Below are 17,933 nucleotides of genomic sequence, written 5' to 3'. Positions count from 1 at the left end.
ATTTGTGATGTTGTCTGTACCACATGCCAATTAGAAGGCCTGTGGCACCAAATACAAACATAGCTAAATCTGTAATGTTTAACCCACCTGCAGATAACCCGACTCCTCAGAAGAGACAGATCTCACCCCCCCTCCAAGTCTTGGCTATGACTGAGCTGCCGTCTGACTACCACAAAGTTACTGCCTCTAGGTCCCCTGTCCCTACTCCCTGCTGCTGCATAGCCAATACATGCTGGTTATTGATACCCAGTCACAGCTTACTGGGTCCCCCTACCCTGGATGCCAACAAATCTCCAAGGGATGGGGGACTCAGTTAGCTGCTCTTGGTCAGTACTGGTTGCTAAGTAAAACAAGTCCGCCTGAATGCCTGCAAGAAGGCAGAAAGCAGATGTAAAGAGCAGGAGCAGCAGCAATACCACCCCAGAAGCACAGGAGGAGCAACTGTATAGGCAGCAACCTGATCCCCACCCAGGGGAAGGTGAGCATGCGAGGCCCAGTGAAGCATCATACCCCACACAAGACAAACTGAGCCTAATGAAGTCTGAGGGCCTCCAGGACCCACTGAGGAGAAGCCAAGTTCAGCGAACCATCTGTGTCAAACAGTTGAAGCTTTTTATCCAGACTTTAGTCTAAGTGGGAAGTGGAGCCGGTTGCTTAGATTGATTGTTCACTAGCTTCTTCACCACTCCATAGCTGTGGCCCCTTTTCATGAGAGAATCATGGGTCATACAGTTTTAACAGAGGAGTGGATGTGTCTGTGTTGTGTTGGAATTATCCAGTATAGGCACTTTTCCCATTCGTGCATCCAACTATGGTATTTCCGCAGCACTGCTTCACTACATCCTATTTACCAAGGAGCTCAGAAGATAAGTCTTAGACGAGGGTCTTGTTGTTTAATGAATCAATTGTTTCACTGAATGAGTATTGCTTCTAATGGCATGGTAAGTATATTAATTTGTACATATATTTATGTGGTCATAAGCCATATCACACATCTTTAATTTTGTACAATATACAGTTTTTGAGGATACTACTAAATAATAATTAATGGAGATATCCTATCTCCTAGAACTGGAAGGGACCCTGAAAGGTCATTGAGTCCAGCCCCCTGCCTTCACTAGCAGGACCAAGTATTGATTTTGCCCCAGATCCCTAAGTGGCCCCCTCAAGGATTGAACTCACAACCCTAGGTTTAGCAGGCCAATGTTCAAACCACTGAGCTATCTCTCCCTCTCATGGATGCACACAGCAACTAACTCTCTTGGTCAGGCTTTCATTATATCCCACTTTGACTACTGCAATCTTTTCCTTCTTTGGCCTCCCTAAAACTCTCATTTTCCCCTTCTAGTCCAAACAAAATGCTGCAGTGAAAGTCATCTTCCTGCTAACCATTTTGATCAAGTCTCTCTCTTTGAATCTACTAGTTCCCCATTTGATATTGCATCAATTGTAAGTGTCTTGTCATCACCTTCAAAGTTCTACATAATTCTGCTGCTTCCTACTTACCTAAGCTTGCCTTACTTCACTCCCTACAGCTCCTGTGCCCTGCGAATGCTCCCACACAGAGAGCCCATTGGTTAGTCTCAAAAAAAAAAATCTATACTGCTCTATATATGTGGTATGACCTTCCTGAACTCATCTGTGAGGCTTCTACCATTTGCACATTTTAGTTCCTCTTGAAGACCCATCCCTGCAGTTCTACCTATGGCCAATCTTACATTAATAACAAGAAAAAAGCATATGATGTTTCCCATTTCCTCTCTCCCATTACCTTATGCATGACGACCCATCCTTAAAACTACGAGTTCCTTGGTAGAGAGACTAGTTTTGCTTCTCTGCCTGTAAACACTGAACATATAGTGAGCACTACCATAGACAAATATCATGATTATAATAGAAGAGAGAAATACCTTAAGTACTCTAGCAACCTCAGGGTTAAAGATTGGAGTTTTAATATACTGAAGAAACAATGTGCATATTCTTTTTCTGAGTCCTTCTAGATTGCATTCTTTCACGCCTCGCATCATAAGATCAGCCTCTCTGTCAATTAATTCCACTATTTCATGGGTGAGTTTACACTCGTGTTCCTACAGAAAAACAAATAAAGTTACAACACAGATACTTGCTGATAAGCCACTAGATTTAGAACAAGTTGATATTAAAACAAAACATGCAGTATATATTCTATATACCATTTATACTCTACATGTATGCATTAAAAAGAAGCTTAAACCCTTCTGTGTCTTGGGAAGCATGCCATATAGAATATCCAAAGAAAGGACAGTAGTATATAGCTATGTGTGTGTTATATATAACACCAACCATATCAGCATAATGTTCTGTGGTGAAATCCCTGCAGGTTTGACAGAGAATTATAGTAGAAAAATATTCTTTTCTAATGCTACCAACCTTCCTCTACCACTATCTCAAAAACACAGAATGGGAGATGGATGGTGACCGGTAAATGATGCCACTTAAATTCAACCTTTGTTCCTCCAATAGAAATCCTGATTGTACATCAATTCCAGTTTTCCCCAGAATGCAGATTTGATCTGGATCATTATTATTGTGAAACCAACAAAAACCAATAACTATAAGCTCCTTCAGCAGCAGTTGATTAACCAGCACTATTTCTAGAGCTGTTCTGACTTTGGACCCAAGGCAAAATCCTCACTTTGGCTTCATTAAGATCAGGATCAGGCTCTTCTATTCTATTTAGGTACAAGTACCATCACCAAGGTTGCTGAGTACCTTCCTGATGTTCAAACAAGGAAATCAAAAAAAATTGTGATAATTTTTTATCTCCACTAAAAAGGGGAGAGGAAATCAATGTTTGTGAGACAGAAAAATTGCAATCCAAACCAAGAGACATTTCATAGCCAAGCTTCTGAAAAGGTATTTCAAATACTGCAGCATAAAAAATAAATGAATAAATAACATTAAAAGTATCTCTCCTGGTTTTATCCAATTACTGTAATTATTAAACTTCATTCTAAAACTACATTAAAATGTAACACAAATTTAACATTACAGTGGAGGGTTATAACTTTAAAATTACCTTAAGAAATCAATACTTATCATACAAAGTGATAGTGAAACATGAATTTATATTAAATTGACCTTTCATAATTTAACAAATAGCACTAGTTAGCACACTAGGCTTTCGTTCATGCCACCACATCCTCACAACTGTTTGCCAAGAGAATCCTTGCTGATGTGTCAGCACCAATTGAATGATTATGGCTCTAGGTATGGAAAGTATAACCAAAAGCTAAACTTAATGGGAAGACCAAAACGTACCTTCACCGTATGTTTGAGTGTTAACAGCACATCCAGCCTCTCATCTTTTGGGAGGTCTTTCATACTAATGCTGCGGTAAATCTCAAGCAGTTCTCTGGAACGTAGTGTAAACTGGGTATCCATTTCAGTTATTTTTCCATCATATGCTTTCCATCTTTTTGGCTCTGCACACTTCAGAAACAATTTGTATCAACCAGAGTTATTTTAACTTGATCAACAGCCGAAAAAGTACATTGTGTTACAAAATGTCTTTCCTTAATAAACAAGGACTCAACTTTAACACTTATCTAATACAGAAGGCTCTTTCTACTATCAATATATCCACAATATGTATTGTACCCTAGAGTAAAGTTGCAATATTATATGACTTGTAAAAAAAAAAAAAAAGGCAGGCCATAATAATTCAGACTTACAACATACTAAAAATAAAGGACATTCTCACACAGAGAAATGGTTTATTAGTTTAAAATGAACTTACTGAAAGTGGTACTGGAATACACACTCAAGATCTGATCCTGCAGTCATTAATCAGGCAAAACTGCCACTAAAGTTAATGGAAGAACTGCCTGTAAGGATGGCAGGCTTAAGCCCTTAAAACCTATTCTGCTGTTGAATATTTTCTGGGAGATGTTATTTAAGATGAAATATTATCACTGGGTTGTAAAAATGACCAGTTTACATATATACTGGGTCCAAGCAATCACAGAATCAAAGAATATCAGGGTTGGAAGGGACCTTGGGAGGTCATCTAGTCCAAAGCAGGACCAATCCCCAACTAAATCATCCCAGCCAGGGCTTTGTCAAGCCTGACCTTAAAAACCTCTAAGGAAGGAGATTCCATCACCTCCCTAGGTAACCCATTCCAGTGCTTCACCACTCTCCTAGTTAAAAAGTTTTTCCTAATATCCAACCTAAACCTCCCCCACTGCAACTTGAGACCATTACTCCTTGTTCTGTCATCTCCCACCACTGAGAACAGTCTAGATCCATCCTCTTTGGAACCGCCTTTCAGGTAGTTGAAAGCAGCTATCAATTTCCCCCTCATTCTTCTTTTCTGCAGACTAAACAATCCCAGTTCCCTCAGCCTCTCCTCATAAATCATAGAATCATAGACTATTAGGGTTGGAAGGGACCTCAGGAGGTCATCTAGTCCAACCCCCTGCTCCAAGCAGGACCAATCCCCAGATTTTTACCCCAGTTCCCTTAATGGCCCCCTCAGGGATTGAACTCACAACCCTGGGTTTAGTAGGCCAATGCTCAAACCCCTGAGCTATCCCTCCCCCCAATGATGTGCTCCAGCCCCCTAATCATTTTTGTGGCCCTCCGCTGGACTCTCTTCAATTTTTCCACATCCTTCTTGTAGTGAGGGGCCCAAAACTGGACACAGTACTACAGATGAGGCCTCACCAAAGCCAAATAGAAAAACACGTCCCTCGATCTGCTGGCAATGCCCTACTTATACAGCCCAAAATGCCACTAGCCTTCTTGGCAGCAAGGGCACACTGTTGACACATATCCAGCTTCTCGTCCACTGTAAACCCTAGGTTCTTTTCTGCAGAACTGCTGCCAAGTCACTCGGTCCCTAGTCTGTAGTAGTGCATGGGATTCCTCTGTCCTAAGTGCAGGACTCTGCACTTGTCCTTGTTGAACCTCATCAGATTTCTTTTGGCCCAATCCTCCAATTTTTCTAGGTCCCTCTGTATCCTATCCCTACCCTCTAGCATATCTATCACTCCTCCCAGTTTAGTGTCATCTGCAAACTTGCTGAGGGTGCAGTCCACGCCATCCTCTGATCATTAATGAATATATTGAACAAAACTGGCCCCAGGACCGAAACTTGGGGCACTCCACTTGATACTGGCTGCCAACTACACATAGAGGCATTGATCACTGCTTGTTGAGCCCGACAATCTACCCAGCTTTCCATCCACCTTATAGTCCATTCATCCAGCCCATACTTCTTCAACTTGCCGTCGAGAATACTGTGGGAGACCGTATCAAAAGCTTTGCTAACGTCAAGGAATAACACATCCACTGCTTTCCCCTCATCCACAGAGCCAGTTATCTCACCATATAAGGCAATTAGGTTAGTCAGGCATGACTTGCCCTTGGTGAATCTATGCTGACTGTTCTTGATCACTTTTCTCTCCTCTAAGTGCATCATAATTGATTCCTTGAGGACCTGCTCCATGATTTTCCCAGGGACTGAGATGAGGCTGACTGGCCTGTAGTTCCGCAGATCCTCCTTCTTCCCTTTTTGAAAGATGGGCACTACATTAGCCTTCTTCCAGTCATCCAGGACCGCCCCAGATTGCCATGAGTTTTCAACGATAAAGGCCAATGGCTCTGCAATCACACTCTCAGATGCAGTCCAGCTTTTCTAAATAGTCCTGAACCACTTCTTTCTCCACAGAGGGCTGGTCACCTCTTCCCCTTCTGTGCTGCCCAGTGCAGTAGTCTGGAAGCTGACTTTGTTCGTGAAGACAGAGGCAAAAAAAGCATTGAGTACATGAGCTTTTTCCACATCCTCCGTCACTACGTTGCCTCCCTCATTCAGTAAGGGGCCCACACTTTCCTTGGCTTTCTTCTTTTTGCTAACATACCTGAAGAAACCCTTCTTGTTACTCTTAACATCTCTTGCTAGCTGCAATTCCAAGTGTGATCTAGCCTTCCTGATTTCACTCCTGCATGCCTGAGCAATATTTTTATACTCTTCCCTGGTCATTTGTCCAATCTTCCACTTCTTGTAAGCTTCTTTTTTTGTGTTTAAGATCAGCAAGGATTTCACTGTTAAGCCAAGCTGGCTGCCTACCATATTTACTATTCTTTCTACACATCGGGATGGTTTGTTTCTGCAATCTCAATAAGGATTCTTTAAAATACAGCCAGCTCTCCTGGACTCCTTTCCCCCTCATGTTATTCTCCCATCAGTTCCCTGAGGGAGTCAAAGTCTGCTTTTCTGAAGTCCAGGGTCTGTATTTTGCTGCTCTCCTTTCTTCCTTGTGTCAGGATCCTGAACTCATGGTCACTGCCTCCCAGGTTCCCATCCACTTTTGTTCCCCTACTAATTCTTCCCTGTTTGTGAGCAGCAGGCCAAGAAGAGCTCTGTCCCCAGTTGGTTCCTCCAGCACTTGCACCAGGAAATTGTCCCCTACACTTTCCAAAAACTTCCTGGATTGTCTGTACACCACTGTATTGCTCTCCCAGCAGATATTGAGGTGATTGAAGTCCCTCATGAGAACCATGGCCTGTGATCTAGCAACTTCTGTTAGTTGCCAGAAGAAAGCCTCGTCCACCACATCACCCTTGTTGCTCACACTTCTAAACTTAATCCAGAGACTCTCAGGTTTTTCTGCAGTGTCAGATTGGAGCTCTGGGGCTCTCTTACATACAGTCAATCTTCCCTCAGTCAATCAGTCAAGCATTTATAATTCTGACAACACTAGTTCTTGGCATTTTTTGACTTTCCATTCATAAATTTGGGGAAGATCAAGCCCTATAATAGGTGTTGCTATTGCTGGACCTCAAGTTCTCTGTCTCCTAGATCCAAGTGTGTTAGTGCCACTTTCACATTTCAAGAGAATAAGAGTATGGGTATGTCTACACAGCAATGTAAGCCTAGAGTTAGTGGGACTTGAGTCAGCTGACCTGTGTCAAGGAACCTTGGGCTTGAGCACCTACATTGCATTTTAAGAGAAGGTTAAGAATTTTCTGACCCATGCTGAAACCTAAGGTTCTGGCATCCACACTGCAGTGCATAGACATGAGTCAAAGTAACTGTATCCCACACTGCCTGGTGCCCTTGCATCTACCAATGTCACTGCTCTAGCCTTAGGAAGGTGGTGCACTGGGGAAAAACTCCACTGCCCACTCTGCATGTTATAGGAAATTTGAACGGCCTGCCAGCATAACCTGCTGAGCAATCCTTGTGTTCTGTCTCTGTCAGCTACCAGAGCCAGCCATGTGAAGGAGGCACCTGTTGATGAACTGCTCTTGTTTGTGCTTTTACTTCTGTGTCAGGAAACTAGCAAAGCATCTGCAAGGTGCTGATGGACATTTCAGTGGCATTTTCTGTCTCAACAAAGGTCCCTGATGGATCTGTAGGAGGAGGCGGTGGCAGAGGAGAACCCTGGTATTGTAGACTCTCACTGGCAGAAGCTGCTCAGTATAATTGGCATAGCTACTGATACCCCCTATGTAGACTGCTGCTTCTGGTGCAGGGCCACAAGCACAGACTGGTGAGACCACATTGTCATGCAGACATGAGATAACCAGCACTGGGACCAGAACTTTTGCATTAAGAAAGCTACATTTCTGGAGGTTTGTGAGCAGCTTGCCTCCACACTCCAAAAGAGACACACATGAGATCACCCTGGCCAGTATAGAAGTAGGATGCTATAAACTGTATGGAAGCTGGCTAGCCTGCTGCAGGTCCATTGCCAACCAGTTTGGGGTTGGAAAGTCCATTATCGATACAGTGGTGGCAAAGATAACTGAAACAATCAGGTGTGTGGTTTACCCAAGGTGGTGGGCATTAAGGATATTCCAGAGGTAACTGCTAGCTTTGAAAGAATGGGGTTTGCTAACTTTGGTAGTGACATTGATGGGATTCATGTGCCCATAGTTTGCCCTCCTCAAGGAGCAACGAGTACATAAACCACAAAGGGTACTACTCCATTGTTATGTAAGCACTAGTGGACCACAGCGGCAGATTTATGAATGTCAATGTGGTCTGTACAGGAAAAGTTCACAATGCCAGACTTTTTCATCACTCAGGAGTCTACATTCATGGACAGACTGGGATACTAGTGCCACCAAATGACATTGACATAAATAATGTTACTGTTCCCACTGTTATTTTGGGGGACCCTGTGTGCTCTCTTTTGCCTTGGCTTCAGAAACTGTACCCTGATTTCAGAGAGCCTGGCAAAAAAAAGGCTTAATTACACTTTCAGCAGGTACAGAATGGTTGTTGTATATCCTTTCGGCACATTAATATCACATTGGAGGTGTTTACAAACCCATTTGGATGCCAGTGCAATTAATGCTTGTGACAGTCTATACTATTATGGTCACCACTTTTAAAGGCTATGATAAGTTTGTACAAAGTATGTCTTGTGAAGTATCATTTGAAAAGTCATAATCTGCTGAGTATTATTGTCCTTGTAAAATGTGCATATCAACATTGTATAGGAAGTTATAATGTTCTACTATATATCATTGTTAACATGATCCAAGGGCCAGATAAGCAGGTCCAAACCAGTTTTTCAGAGACAAAGACTCACTGGTATCCCAGCCAGGTGTTAAAGAGCAATCATCGGCTTAAGCAGCCATTCTTCAGCACCGGAAGGGTGTAAACAAGAAATTTACATATAATCTCAGAGACTGTTTATACCTCACATAACAAGACCCTGTTTGTCTGCACCCCGGTGGGGGTTAATCCTCAAAGAGGAGAGAGGGTATAAGAATGAGAGACAATGGCCTCCACCTCACCTCTCCTCCTTCCATGTCTCTGCTCATGACATCTATGACTCTCAAATAACTGAAATAAGGAGGAAGTGGTCCCAGGCTGAAAGGAGATGCAGACTGTGAAATCTATAACAGTGTATGATGAGACAAAAACCTTTGCTTCTAAATTCACTTAGCTTGTTAAATTAGATATTAGTTTGTGTATTACTCTTTTATTTACTTTAGTAACCAATCCTGACTTTTAAGCATTATCACTTATAATCACTTAAAATCTATCTTTCTGTAGTTAAACTTATCTTATTGTTTTATCTTAACCACTAAATTTTGATTAGAGTGTGTGGTAAACTCCATCTGTGATGCCAAGGCTGGTGCAGATATCATTTTCCTTTGCTGAAATGATGGACTTACCATGAGTTTGTATTGTCCAGGAGGGTACTATGGAGTACAAGATGCACATTTCTGGTGTCAAGACTGGGGCTAAGAACATGCAGGAGTCATCCTGTATGTAATCCATGAGTGACTGGTCAGAGTGCTTATGTTTAGCTGTGAATGAATTTACATGCTAAAGGCTATAAGCAGGCCAGCAGTGGATGTTCTGACAGCAAAGCAGTGTAAAAGGCACCCTAGGCTAGATAATTAAGGGCACATAGTTGTTAAACAGTCCAGATTGTACCCTGGGGAATGTCACAATGCTATCTAAATTACTCTGGCTTGCTGTGCTCTTCACAGCCTTTGTGAAGCCAGAAGTGTGCCATTCCCCCTGAATGGACCTATGACAGCGAGGGGATGCTGAAGGGGTGAAGGGGTACCCTCAGCCAGAAAATGCAGCTACCACTGCAGGAGCTGGTTGTACCCAGGCAGCAGAAGTAAGGGATGCTTTGTGTACTCACATTATGGACTTGCATGGCCCAGTAGAAGAGGAGGAATAGTACTTGTATGAATGTGTTTTTTTGAGGGGGAACAATTGGCTCATTGGAGGGGCAGTCCATGGGGGAGGGACAGTCTTGATGCCATGCATTATAAGTCACAAGGACATGAGGAAGATGAGTAAAAATGAAATTGTATGTGGTTCGGGGATTCATCATCACAGTGAAAGCCACAAGCCTGTGAGTTTTAATCCCAGCTCTACCACTAACTTCTATGAAGTGCTGAGCAAATCACTTAGCCTCTCTGTGACTCAGTTTCTCTCTCTGTTAAATAAGGATATTCATACTTTCCTATCTGCAGAGCAGAGTTCTAAGATTTAATTAGTGTTTAGACAGCATTTTAAATGGGTAAGGCGATAAAAACTTCTTACCACCTACTGCACATGAGTGCTTGGAGAATAAATTCATGACATTTGTGAGGCACTCTGAGGCCATGTCTACACTACAGCATAAAATCGAAATTATTAAAACCGGTTTTATAAAACCGATATTATAAAATCGATTTTATGCATCCACACTAGGGCACATTAATTCGGTGGTGTGCGTCCATGGTCCTAGGCTACCATCGATTTCCGGAGTGGTGCACTCTGGGTAGCTACATTAAAGGAATGAGACCAATAACTTCGATTTCCGTCCACACTAACCCTAAATCGATACAGTAATATCGATTTTAGGGTTACTCCTCTCGTTGGGGAGGAGTACAGAAATCGATTTTAAGAGCCCTTAAAATCGATTTAAAGTGCCTTGTAGTGTGGACGGGTACAGAGTTAAATCGATTTAATGCTGTTTAAATCGATTTAACTGCGTAGTGTGGACCAGGCCTGATAGTACGGCAATAGGGGCCATATAACAAATGTGATTAGTGCATATTAGGAACTAAAAGCCTGTAAAGTTTTATTTTAAGAAACAGTTTAATTTTCAACTTATGTAAGCACAAAAAAGCAAAAATCATTGAAAATAGGACTTTATAATTGCAAATTTGACCGATTCTTAACTATATCATCACTAGGTATGGAACTATAATTAAATGAGGTATTGTGTGGGGCTATAATTAAATGAAGTACAGCTAACTGGAACTGATGGTCTGGAGCCAAAACTGATTAAGAAATCTGAAAGAAAACAGGACAGGCTCTATAATGAAATCCTAAATCTTTGAATTAGAGCTGGTAAACTCCTGCAAAATTGGAAAAAAGCAATTTTTACTCTACCGACAGAAGGTTTATTACTTTGTTTTGTCATGCATGCATGGTACGACAAATCCTTTAAAAATGTTAACCTGTATCATTAGACTCCAATGCCAAAAAAGCAGTCAGTTCTCTAATATTACACCAAGACAATTGGTATATGCATTCCATTTCTGGCCACCTCCCCCCTCTCCCCAATTAAAAACTTGACCTTTGGCTCTCCTAGTTTGAGACTTGTTGTGTCCGGATGAGTTGAAGTGCAAGGTTCACTTTAAGAAATGCTGATTACAGCTAGTTGAGACAAATTTACAAAATACTTAAGTGATCTAGCAGTTTTATACAGTGCAGAAGGTCTCAAAAATCCGGTCACCAAATCTACAACAGCAGGGTTAGAAAGTATAAAAATCTTGTTATAATCTGTCATTTTGGAATTTCTAATGATATTGTAAAATGGTACTATAAAAATGAAATGATGCACCTAAATGTAACATGCAGCTTCTCACTGAAGAAATATTAATGTCAGCAGTATGAAAAGCAAGATTGCCAGTGCTTGAGAATGAATCTCAAGCTCGCTGATTTCAGGCTTGTTTTCATGTACTCAAGATTGATGCAAGAAATTTAAAACTTCCTGATTTTTTTCCAGCTCTCTCCTGCCTTTTAGTTTGCTGGCAGCAATGTGGAATTTGCAATAATCCTGTTATCTGAATTGCTTCAGAGAGCGGGACTACTGTAATTGCACTCTGCTGCCAGCACATAAAAGCAAAGCAGAGCATCAGAGGAGAGCAATACAAGAACACAGGCATGAAGAGAGAGAAGAAAAGAAAAGGGAGACAACATAGAATGGGGTGCAGAAAAGGGGGATGACAAACAGTACAATGCCTGAAAACTATGAACATCATGAGCAACAGTAAATAACAATAGTCATATAGTCCTCCCTGAAGCACTCTCATGGGTATATTATGTTTTTTATTGCTGTAAGTTTTACCTTTTTAAAACACATACATATACAATAAATGATGTCCAATTTAAAAAGAGAGAGAATGGGTTTGGAAGGGAAGGTAATAAATAGAAGGCCAAGAGTGGTCATTCTAAAAATGCATTAGTCTCTAAGGTGCCACAAGGACTCCTCGTTCTTTTTATTAAAAGCACTGTAACAATTACAATTTAGAAGCAGGAAGGGATGAAATGAGAAATATTTCGCAGGGGAGCAAGTTTCACACCCAAGACTATTGCAACAAAAGTGCAGTCGCCTGTAGACTTCAAATATGATGGTGAGATCTTTAAATGGCAAGTGGGGTGCGACTGCAGTTACATGTTAGTACAAGGTTCAAGCACCAGGCCTATAATGCAGCCAGGCCTAGTCCATGAGAGGCAGACAAATTAAAAAAAACCCACATAGCAGTATCATAAGAACACTGAGGTTAATGGTGCTACTGAATTGGGAATAAGCAAAAAAGATGGAGAAGCCCAAGTGACAGCCCTACAAAGAAGGAATTAAAATAATCAAGCCCAATGTTCACAAGGGCATTTATAACTGTTGTTAGGTTATCACAGAGACAATGTGAGTGAAGTAATAACTTTTATTTGACCAACTTCTGTTGATGAGAGGGACAAGCTTTCGTGTTTATACAGAGCTCTTCACCAGGACACTTTGGTTATTGTGACATAAATATGTAACCTGCACAGATTCTGAACTTAAAGAAAGAAGCATTTCTGTATCATATCAAATATATGGCTTTCTACAGAAAGCGCACAATCAACAGTGATGCCAACTTTCTAAACTCAGTCACTTCCTCTCAAGGAATTCCCTCAACAAGTGAGGACACAAAAGAACAAGTGTTTCTACAAAACAGCAAGACTGGTATTCCCAGTCTAAGGAGGAGAAGCATCCAGCTGGTAATATCAATTATTTTCCCAGAGCAGAAACTAAAGCTGCAGGGTCCCGGGGTCAAGAGACATCCAGTTTTGTATGATTAGCAAAACAAGGATATTCTAAACCCTTGTCCAGGGATCATCTCATCAACAACATGAGTACCTGGAGTAAAACCATTTTTCAACATGGCCATTCTGTGGGCACTCTCCTCAACCTGCTAAAGAAACGTCTACACTACACACTTAGCCCAGGTCTGTGGTACCTGGGTTTGGGGACTTGGTGTTTCCAAGCCCATGTTTGAGTATCCACACTGCGTTGCAAACCTGGGTTTACAATTGCTGGACCCGGGGGTTTCACAGTTGTGCTAATGCATCCATATTGCACTACACAGACCTTTGGGTCTGTGGCCTGACCTGTGTCCACACTGCAGAATGACAGGGCTTGGACATGAGTCATAACAGGAATGGGGCTCTGATTCACCCCCCTAGCAGGGTTTTAGGACCTGGAGCCTGAATGGTTGCTGGCACGAGTCAGACTGATTTGTGTGTGGACGGAAGAGGGGTTGGGTCTCAAACTTGAATCAAAGCCCATGCTTAGTGTACTACATACATACCTGAAATAAACTCAAGGAATTATTCTTCCAGGAAATCCTGTGCTTTGACTGATCTGAACAATATCAGTGTTAACACAAGATCAGAGAACTCAGTCATGAAATTCCCTATTAAATATAATGTGGCCCACACACCAGCAGAACCATTAAGTTTTGTCTTGCATCATGGCCAGAGGAGAAGATAAGAAATGGCCAGATGTTCAAATAATCTACTGCAGATACTGGTTTATCTCATGCATTTCCACAGTTACACTGCACCTTCCTTTCATTCACCATGAGGTAGGTGAAGCATTCAATATCTACCCGGAACCAGCCATGCCAAACTGGACCTCTGCATCATGAGCCAACCAGATTTCAGTGATCCATACCAATGTCTGGATAACATTCTACACAACAAGAACAGGAGTACTTGTGGCACCTTTGAAGAAGTGAGCTGTAGCTCACGAAAGCTCACGCTGAAATAAATTTGTTAGTCTCTAAGGTGCCACAAGTACTCCTGTTCTTTTTGCAGATACAGATTAACACGGCTGCTACTCTGAAACCTGTCACTCTACACAACGCTCAAGAAGTAAAGGGAAGTTATTCAAAACAGACCTAACATTATCCATTCAAAAACTCATGCAGGAAGAGCCTATGATACCTGTTTCACTCTAGCCACATGAATTCTTCACAATGTGAGTCAAAGTTATTTGCTAAAGAAACCTAAAACCAGGAAACTTTTGCCATTGTTGAGACTCACTTGCTAACTCCCTCACCCACATCATTTTCCCCACAAGGAAACCTTTCATCTACCCCAACAGTAAAAACACAAAAGGCAGGAATTCTGACTCACATTACCTCAGTGTTTGGCAGAAGAGAAATTACGATGAAGAAAACTCATACCCCTAAACATTCCATACAAAAGAAAAACTACAAAAACTAAAACAAAAGTGGGGGACAGCTCACTAATTCTTTACTTAAAACATCAACAACCAAAGACGACTTTGCCATAGACTCACAATATAGAAATTAAAACAAAAAGTTATTCATAAACTCAATCAAACATAAAGATTCTCCAGAAACATAACCATTAGGGGGGAAGAGGGAGAAAGGAACAAACAGGTAATAGGAAATAAAATGCATTTGCTGACCTCAGCTCCCTACTCCCTGCCACAAAAATCAGGGTAGTCTGAAGGAATAGCCTTTTTCTTTGCTCTCCTGAGTTAACTATGGAGCTCCTGGGCATACAAGTAGAAACTAAAATACATGAGATGATATTTGGGAACAATCTCCTTACACTTAAAAAAAAGAGGGGTCTGCAAGGGGGAGACTTAACATTAAAAAGCAGAAGTAATATAGATCACTCATTTTTTAGCAGTATTAATGCTTAGAGAGGAGACTGAAAGGGTAAAAACTCAAGCTTTTGATACCAATTCCATGATTTTACTTAGCAACTATCCTGATTTTTGCACTCTTGAAAAAGAGCAATATTGAGTGAGCCTACAGCATACACCAATGTAGCAAAGTTTTAGACTCACCTACTAATTCCCATCAACATTTCAAATTAGCTGTTCATAATGAGAAAGGTCAAATATATTATCTAATCAGTATCAGCTGAGCAGTTCTCTTGCTTCAGCTCATAAATTTTAACTTGAGTACTCAACAGAATTCTACGTTTGGCAAAAAAAAAAAGACATTGAATAGCATGAAGTATTTGCTTCATACAATATTGCTATGCTTTGTTTTCAATTAAAGATGTTAAACTGCAACCAAAATTCAAACATTTGAAAGTTATATTGAAATACTTCTGTTTTGTAGTAGGCTAGTAACATCTGAAAGTGGATAAATTAACTCAACATATTACTATTGCTTTTGAGTTCGGCCCCTTGCTGGCCACTTCTGGGGGCTGCCTGAGGTAAGTGCTGCCTGGCTGAAGTCTGCACCCTGAACCCTTTCCTGCAGCCCAACCCCGTCCCAGCCCTGAACCCCCCTCCGCATCCAAACTCCCTCCCAGAGCCTGCACCTCCTCTTGCACCCCATCCCCTTGCCCCAGCTCTAAGCCCCCCCGCACTATGAACCCCTTAGCCCCAGCCCAGAGCCCCCTCATGCACCCTAAACCCCTCATCCCCAGCCCCATCACAGAGTTTGCACCCCAGCTGGAGTCCTCACTTCCTCCCACATCCCAACCCCTTGCCCTAGCCTGGTGAAAGTGAGTCAGGGTGGGAGAGAGTGAGTGACAGAGGGAGGGAGGGAGGATGGAATGAGCAGCAGGCGGGGCCTTGGAGAAGGGGTGGGTCAGGGCAGGGCATCAGGGAATGGGCAGGGCAGGGGGTGGGACAAGGGTATTAGGTTTTCTTCGATTAGAAAGTTGGTAACCCTATTTCTACTTAAGGGGAAGATTAGGTCTTCACCACCTCTAAAGTCTTACACTGGATAAAAACTGACGACGACAAATTCTGGGCCAGATTTTCAGCTAATGTAAATCAGCATATGTCTGCTGAAGTCAAAGTATATAGAGTTACTCTATCTGAGAATCTGGTTTTCTGATTCCTAGGCCCACATTATCAACACATGGATCGTGGAAGCACAGACACAAAAATGCAATCGGTTATGTAAGTAAACCAGCAAATAGACTCACATCCAGATAATTAAGAGCCTGAATTCCCTTTTGCCCACACAGCTGTCTGTGCAACCAAAGTACATAAGTGTGTAAAAGCAGCCATTACAGTTGCCAACTTCCCCTCTGCCCCACCTCTGGCCCTGCCCCTGCCCGCCCTTGTCCCACCCCCATCCCAACCCTTCCCCAAAGTCCCTGCCCGACCTTGCCTTTTCTCACCCCATCCCCACCCCCTTCCCACCCCCATTCCACCCTCTTTCCCCAAGTCCCCGCCCCTGCCCTGCCTCTTCTTCGCCTCCTCCCCTGAGGGTGCCACATCCCTGTTCCTCCCCCTTTTTCCCAGAAAGTCCTAAGTGCCACCAAACAGCTGTTAGGCGGCGGGAGGCGGGAAGCACTGGGAAGAAGGGGAAGGAGCGGGGATGCGGCATGCTGGGGAGGGGAGAAGGAGGAAAGGAGGGGGGAACTTGGCTGCTGGTGGGTGCAGAGCACCCGCTAATTTTTCCCCGTGGGTGCTCCAGCCCCGGAGCACCCACAGAGTCGGCACCCATGGCAGAAATGCATTTATGCATGCATTTCTTCATATGTAAGAAGGCTTCTATCTTTGGAAAAATTGGTTCTCAAAATCTAGAGCTGGTCATGGAAAATGGCACTAAGGCCCTGTCTTTTACTGAACTCCTCAAATCTTGATTTAAATCAAGCTACAGAGAATCCACCATCTACTTTAGTTCAAACCAGCAAGCGAACTATGCCCCAGGCTGCAAAGGAAAAAAAACCAAAACCCAGGGTCTCTGCCAATCGTACCTTGGCGGGGGGGTTCCTTCCTGACCCCAAATATGGAGATCAGTTAGACTCTGTGAACATTTGAGACCCACCAGCCAGATGCCTGGGAAAGAATTCTCTGTAGTAACTAAGAGCCTTTCCCATCTAATGTCCCATTTACCATTTAATGAAATCTTTAGATTTACTGCACTTGGACTCACTGTCAGCTTGGTCTTAAAAAATAATGTAAGAATTCCTCTAGTTAAGTAAAAGTACAAGTACATTGTTTCTGATAATGCAAGCAACAAAACCAAGGAGAATTTTATAATGTCACATTTGGAGACCAATGCTGATCAAAAATCTGTATGTCTCCCAGCAAATTCTTTATTTTTATCTTTTCAATAAGCTTCACATATAACAAAATGCCAAATAAATCTGTCTGATAGTGTTAGATTTCACAAACACCATATTATATAAATTTACATAAAGTATCAATAGTAGCCACATAAAAGAATTGTAAGATAAAATTTACCCCAAAGCTTTAGCAGCAAATGTTTTAAAAAAAATTAAGATTAATGACATTTCTCTTCTCTCTCCTTGATTTCTTTATTGTACTTTCCCCGCTTTTATATTCTTGTATCAGTGTTCCCTGAAAGTAGGTTTTCAACAAACTAATTTTTTTGTAATGTTAAATCATTTTTTAGGTTTTCCATTTATTTTCTTTCACCTGTTCTCTCTCACATTTTCTCTTCTGATTCTGTCTCGCTTTTCATACTATTTTTCTCTTTCCTGTCTACATCTTCTATCAGTATGGTTTATTATACATTTTAGATATCTTTTTGTTCCTTCTTCTCATCTCTTCATTAGTTGAAATTCTACTAAAAATCGTCCTCTCCCTTTTCACATTTTCTCTCCTTACCACATTCACTTCTTAGGTAACCTCTGCTAAGTTTCAAAAGGCCTTCACTTGGCCTAAACATGCTCTCCTGTTCCCATAACAGGGCTGAGGTCATCCCAAAGAATCTCTTCTCCACTTGTCCCAAATTGACAGGGTCAGAAAAACACTGAAGAGTGTCTGCCAACTTCATGCAGTATTATGGTTGTCACACTACTACCTTAGTAGTTCTCTGTGCTTCACAGCTGTTTAAGCTTTTCTGATCCATTTGTAGAAAGCAACAGAATATTACTACATCTCTTAGCTAAGAGTAATGAATAT

General features: G+C 41.9%; 1 protein-coding gene across 2 annotated transcripts in view; it reads right to left on the bottom strand.

Annotated features, from left to right (window-relative positions):
• Positions 1–17,933, bottom strand: part of IQUB (IQ motif and ubiquitin domain containing) — a 46,568-nt gene that overhangs the window by 11,916 nt on the left and 16,719 nt on the right. For both annotated transcript variants that reach the window (XM_050936123.1, XM_050936124.1), the window contains 2 exons: positions 3,301–3,471; positions 1,911–2,087 (listed from right to left, as the gene is read on the bottom strand). In XM_050936123.1, the coding sequence (XP_050792080.1) occupies positions 1,911–2,087; positions 3,301–3,471 (348 nt within the window). The remainder of the gene's footprint in view (positions 1–1,910; positions 2,088–3,300; positions 3,472–17,933) is intronic.

Source organism: Gopherus flavomarginatus, chromosome 1, assembly GCF_025201925.1.
Source record: "Gopherus flavomarginatus isolate rGopFla2 chromosome 1, rGopFla2.mat.asm, whole genome shotgun sequence".
Taxonomy (NCBI): Eukaryota; Metazoa; Chordata; order Testudines; family Testudinidae; genus Gopherus; species Gopherus flavomarginatus.
Note: the sequence above shows the minus strand (reverse complement) of the source record. Positions and strands in the feature narration are given on the sequence as shown.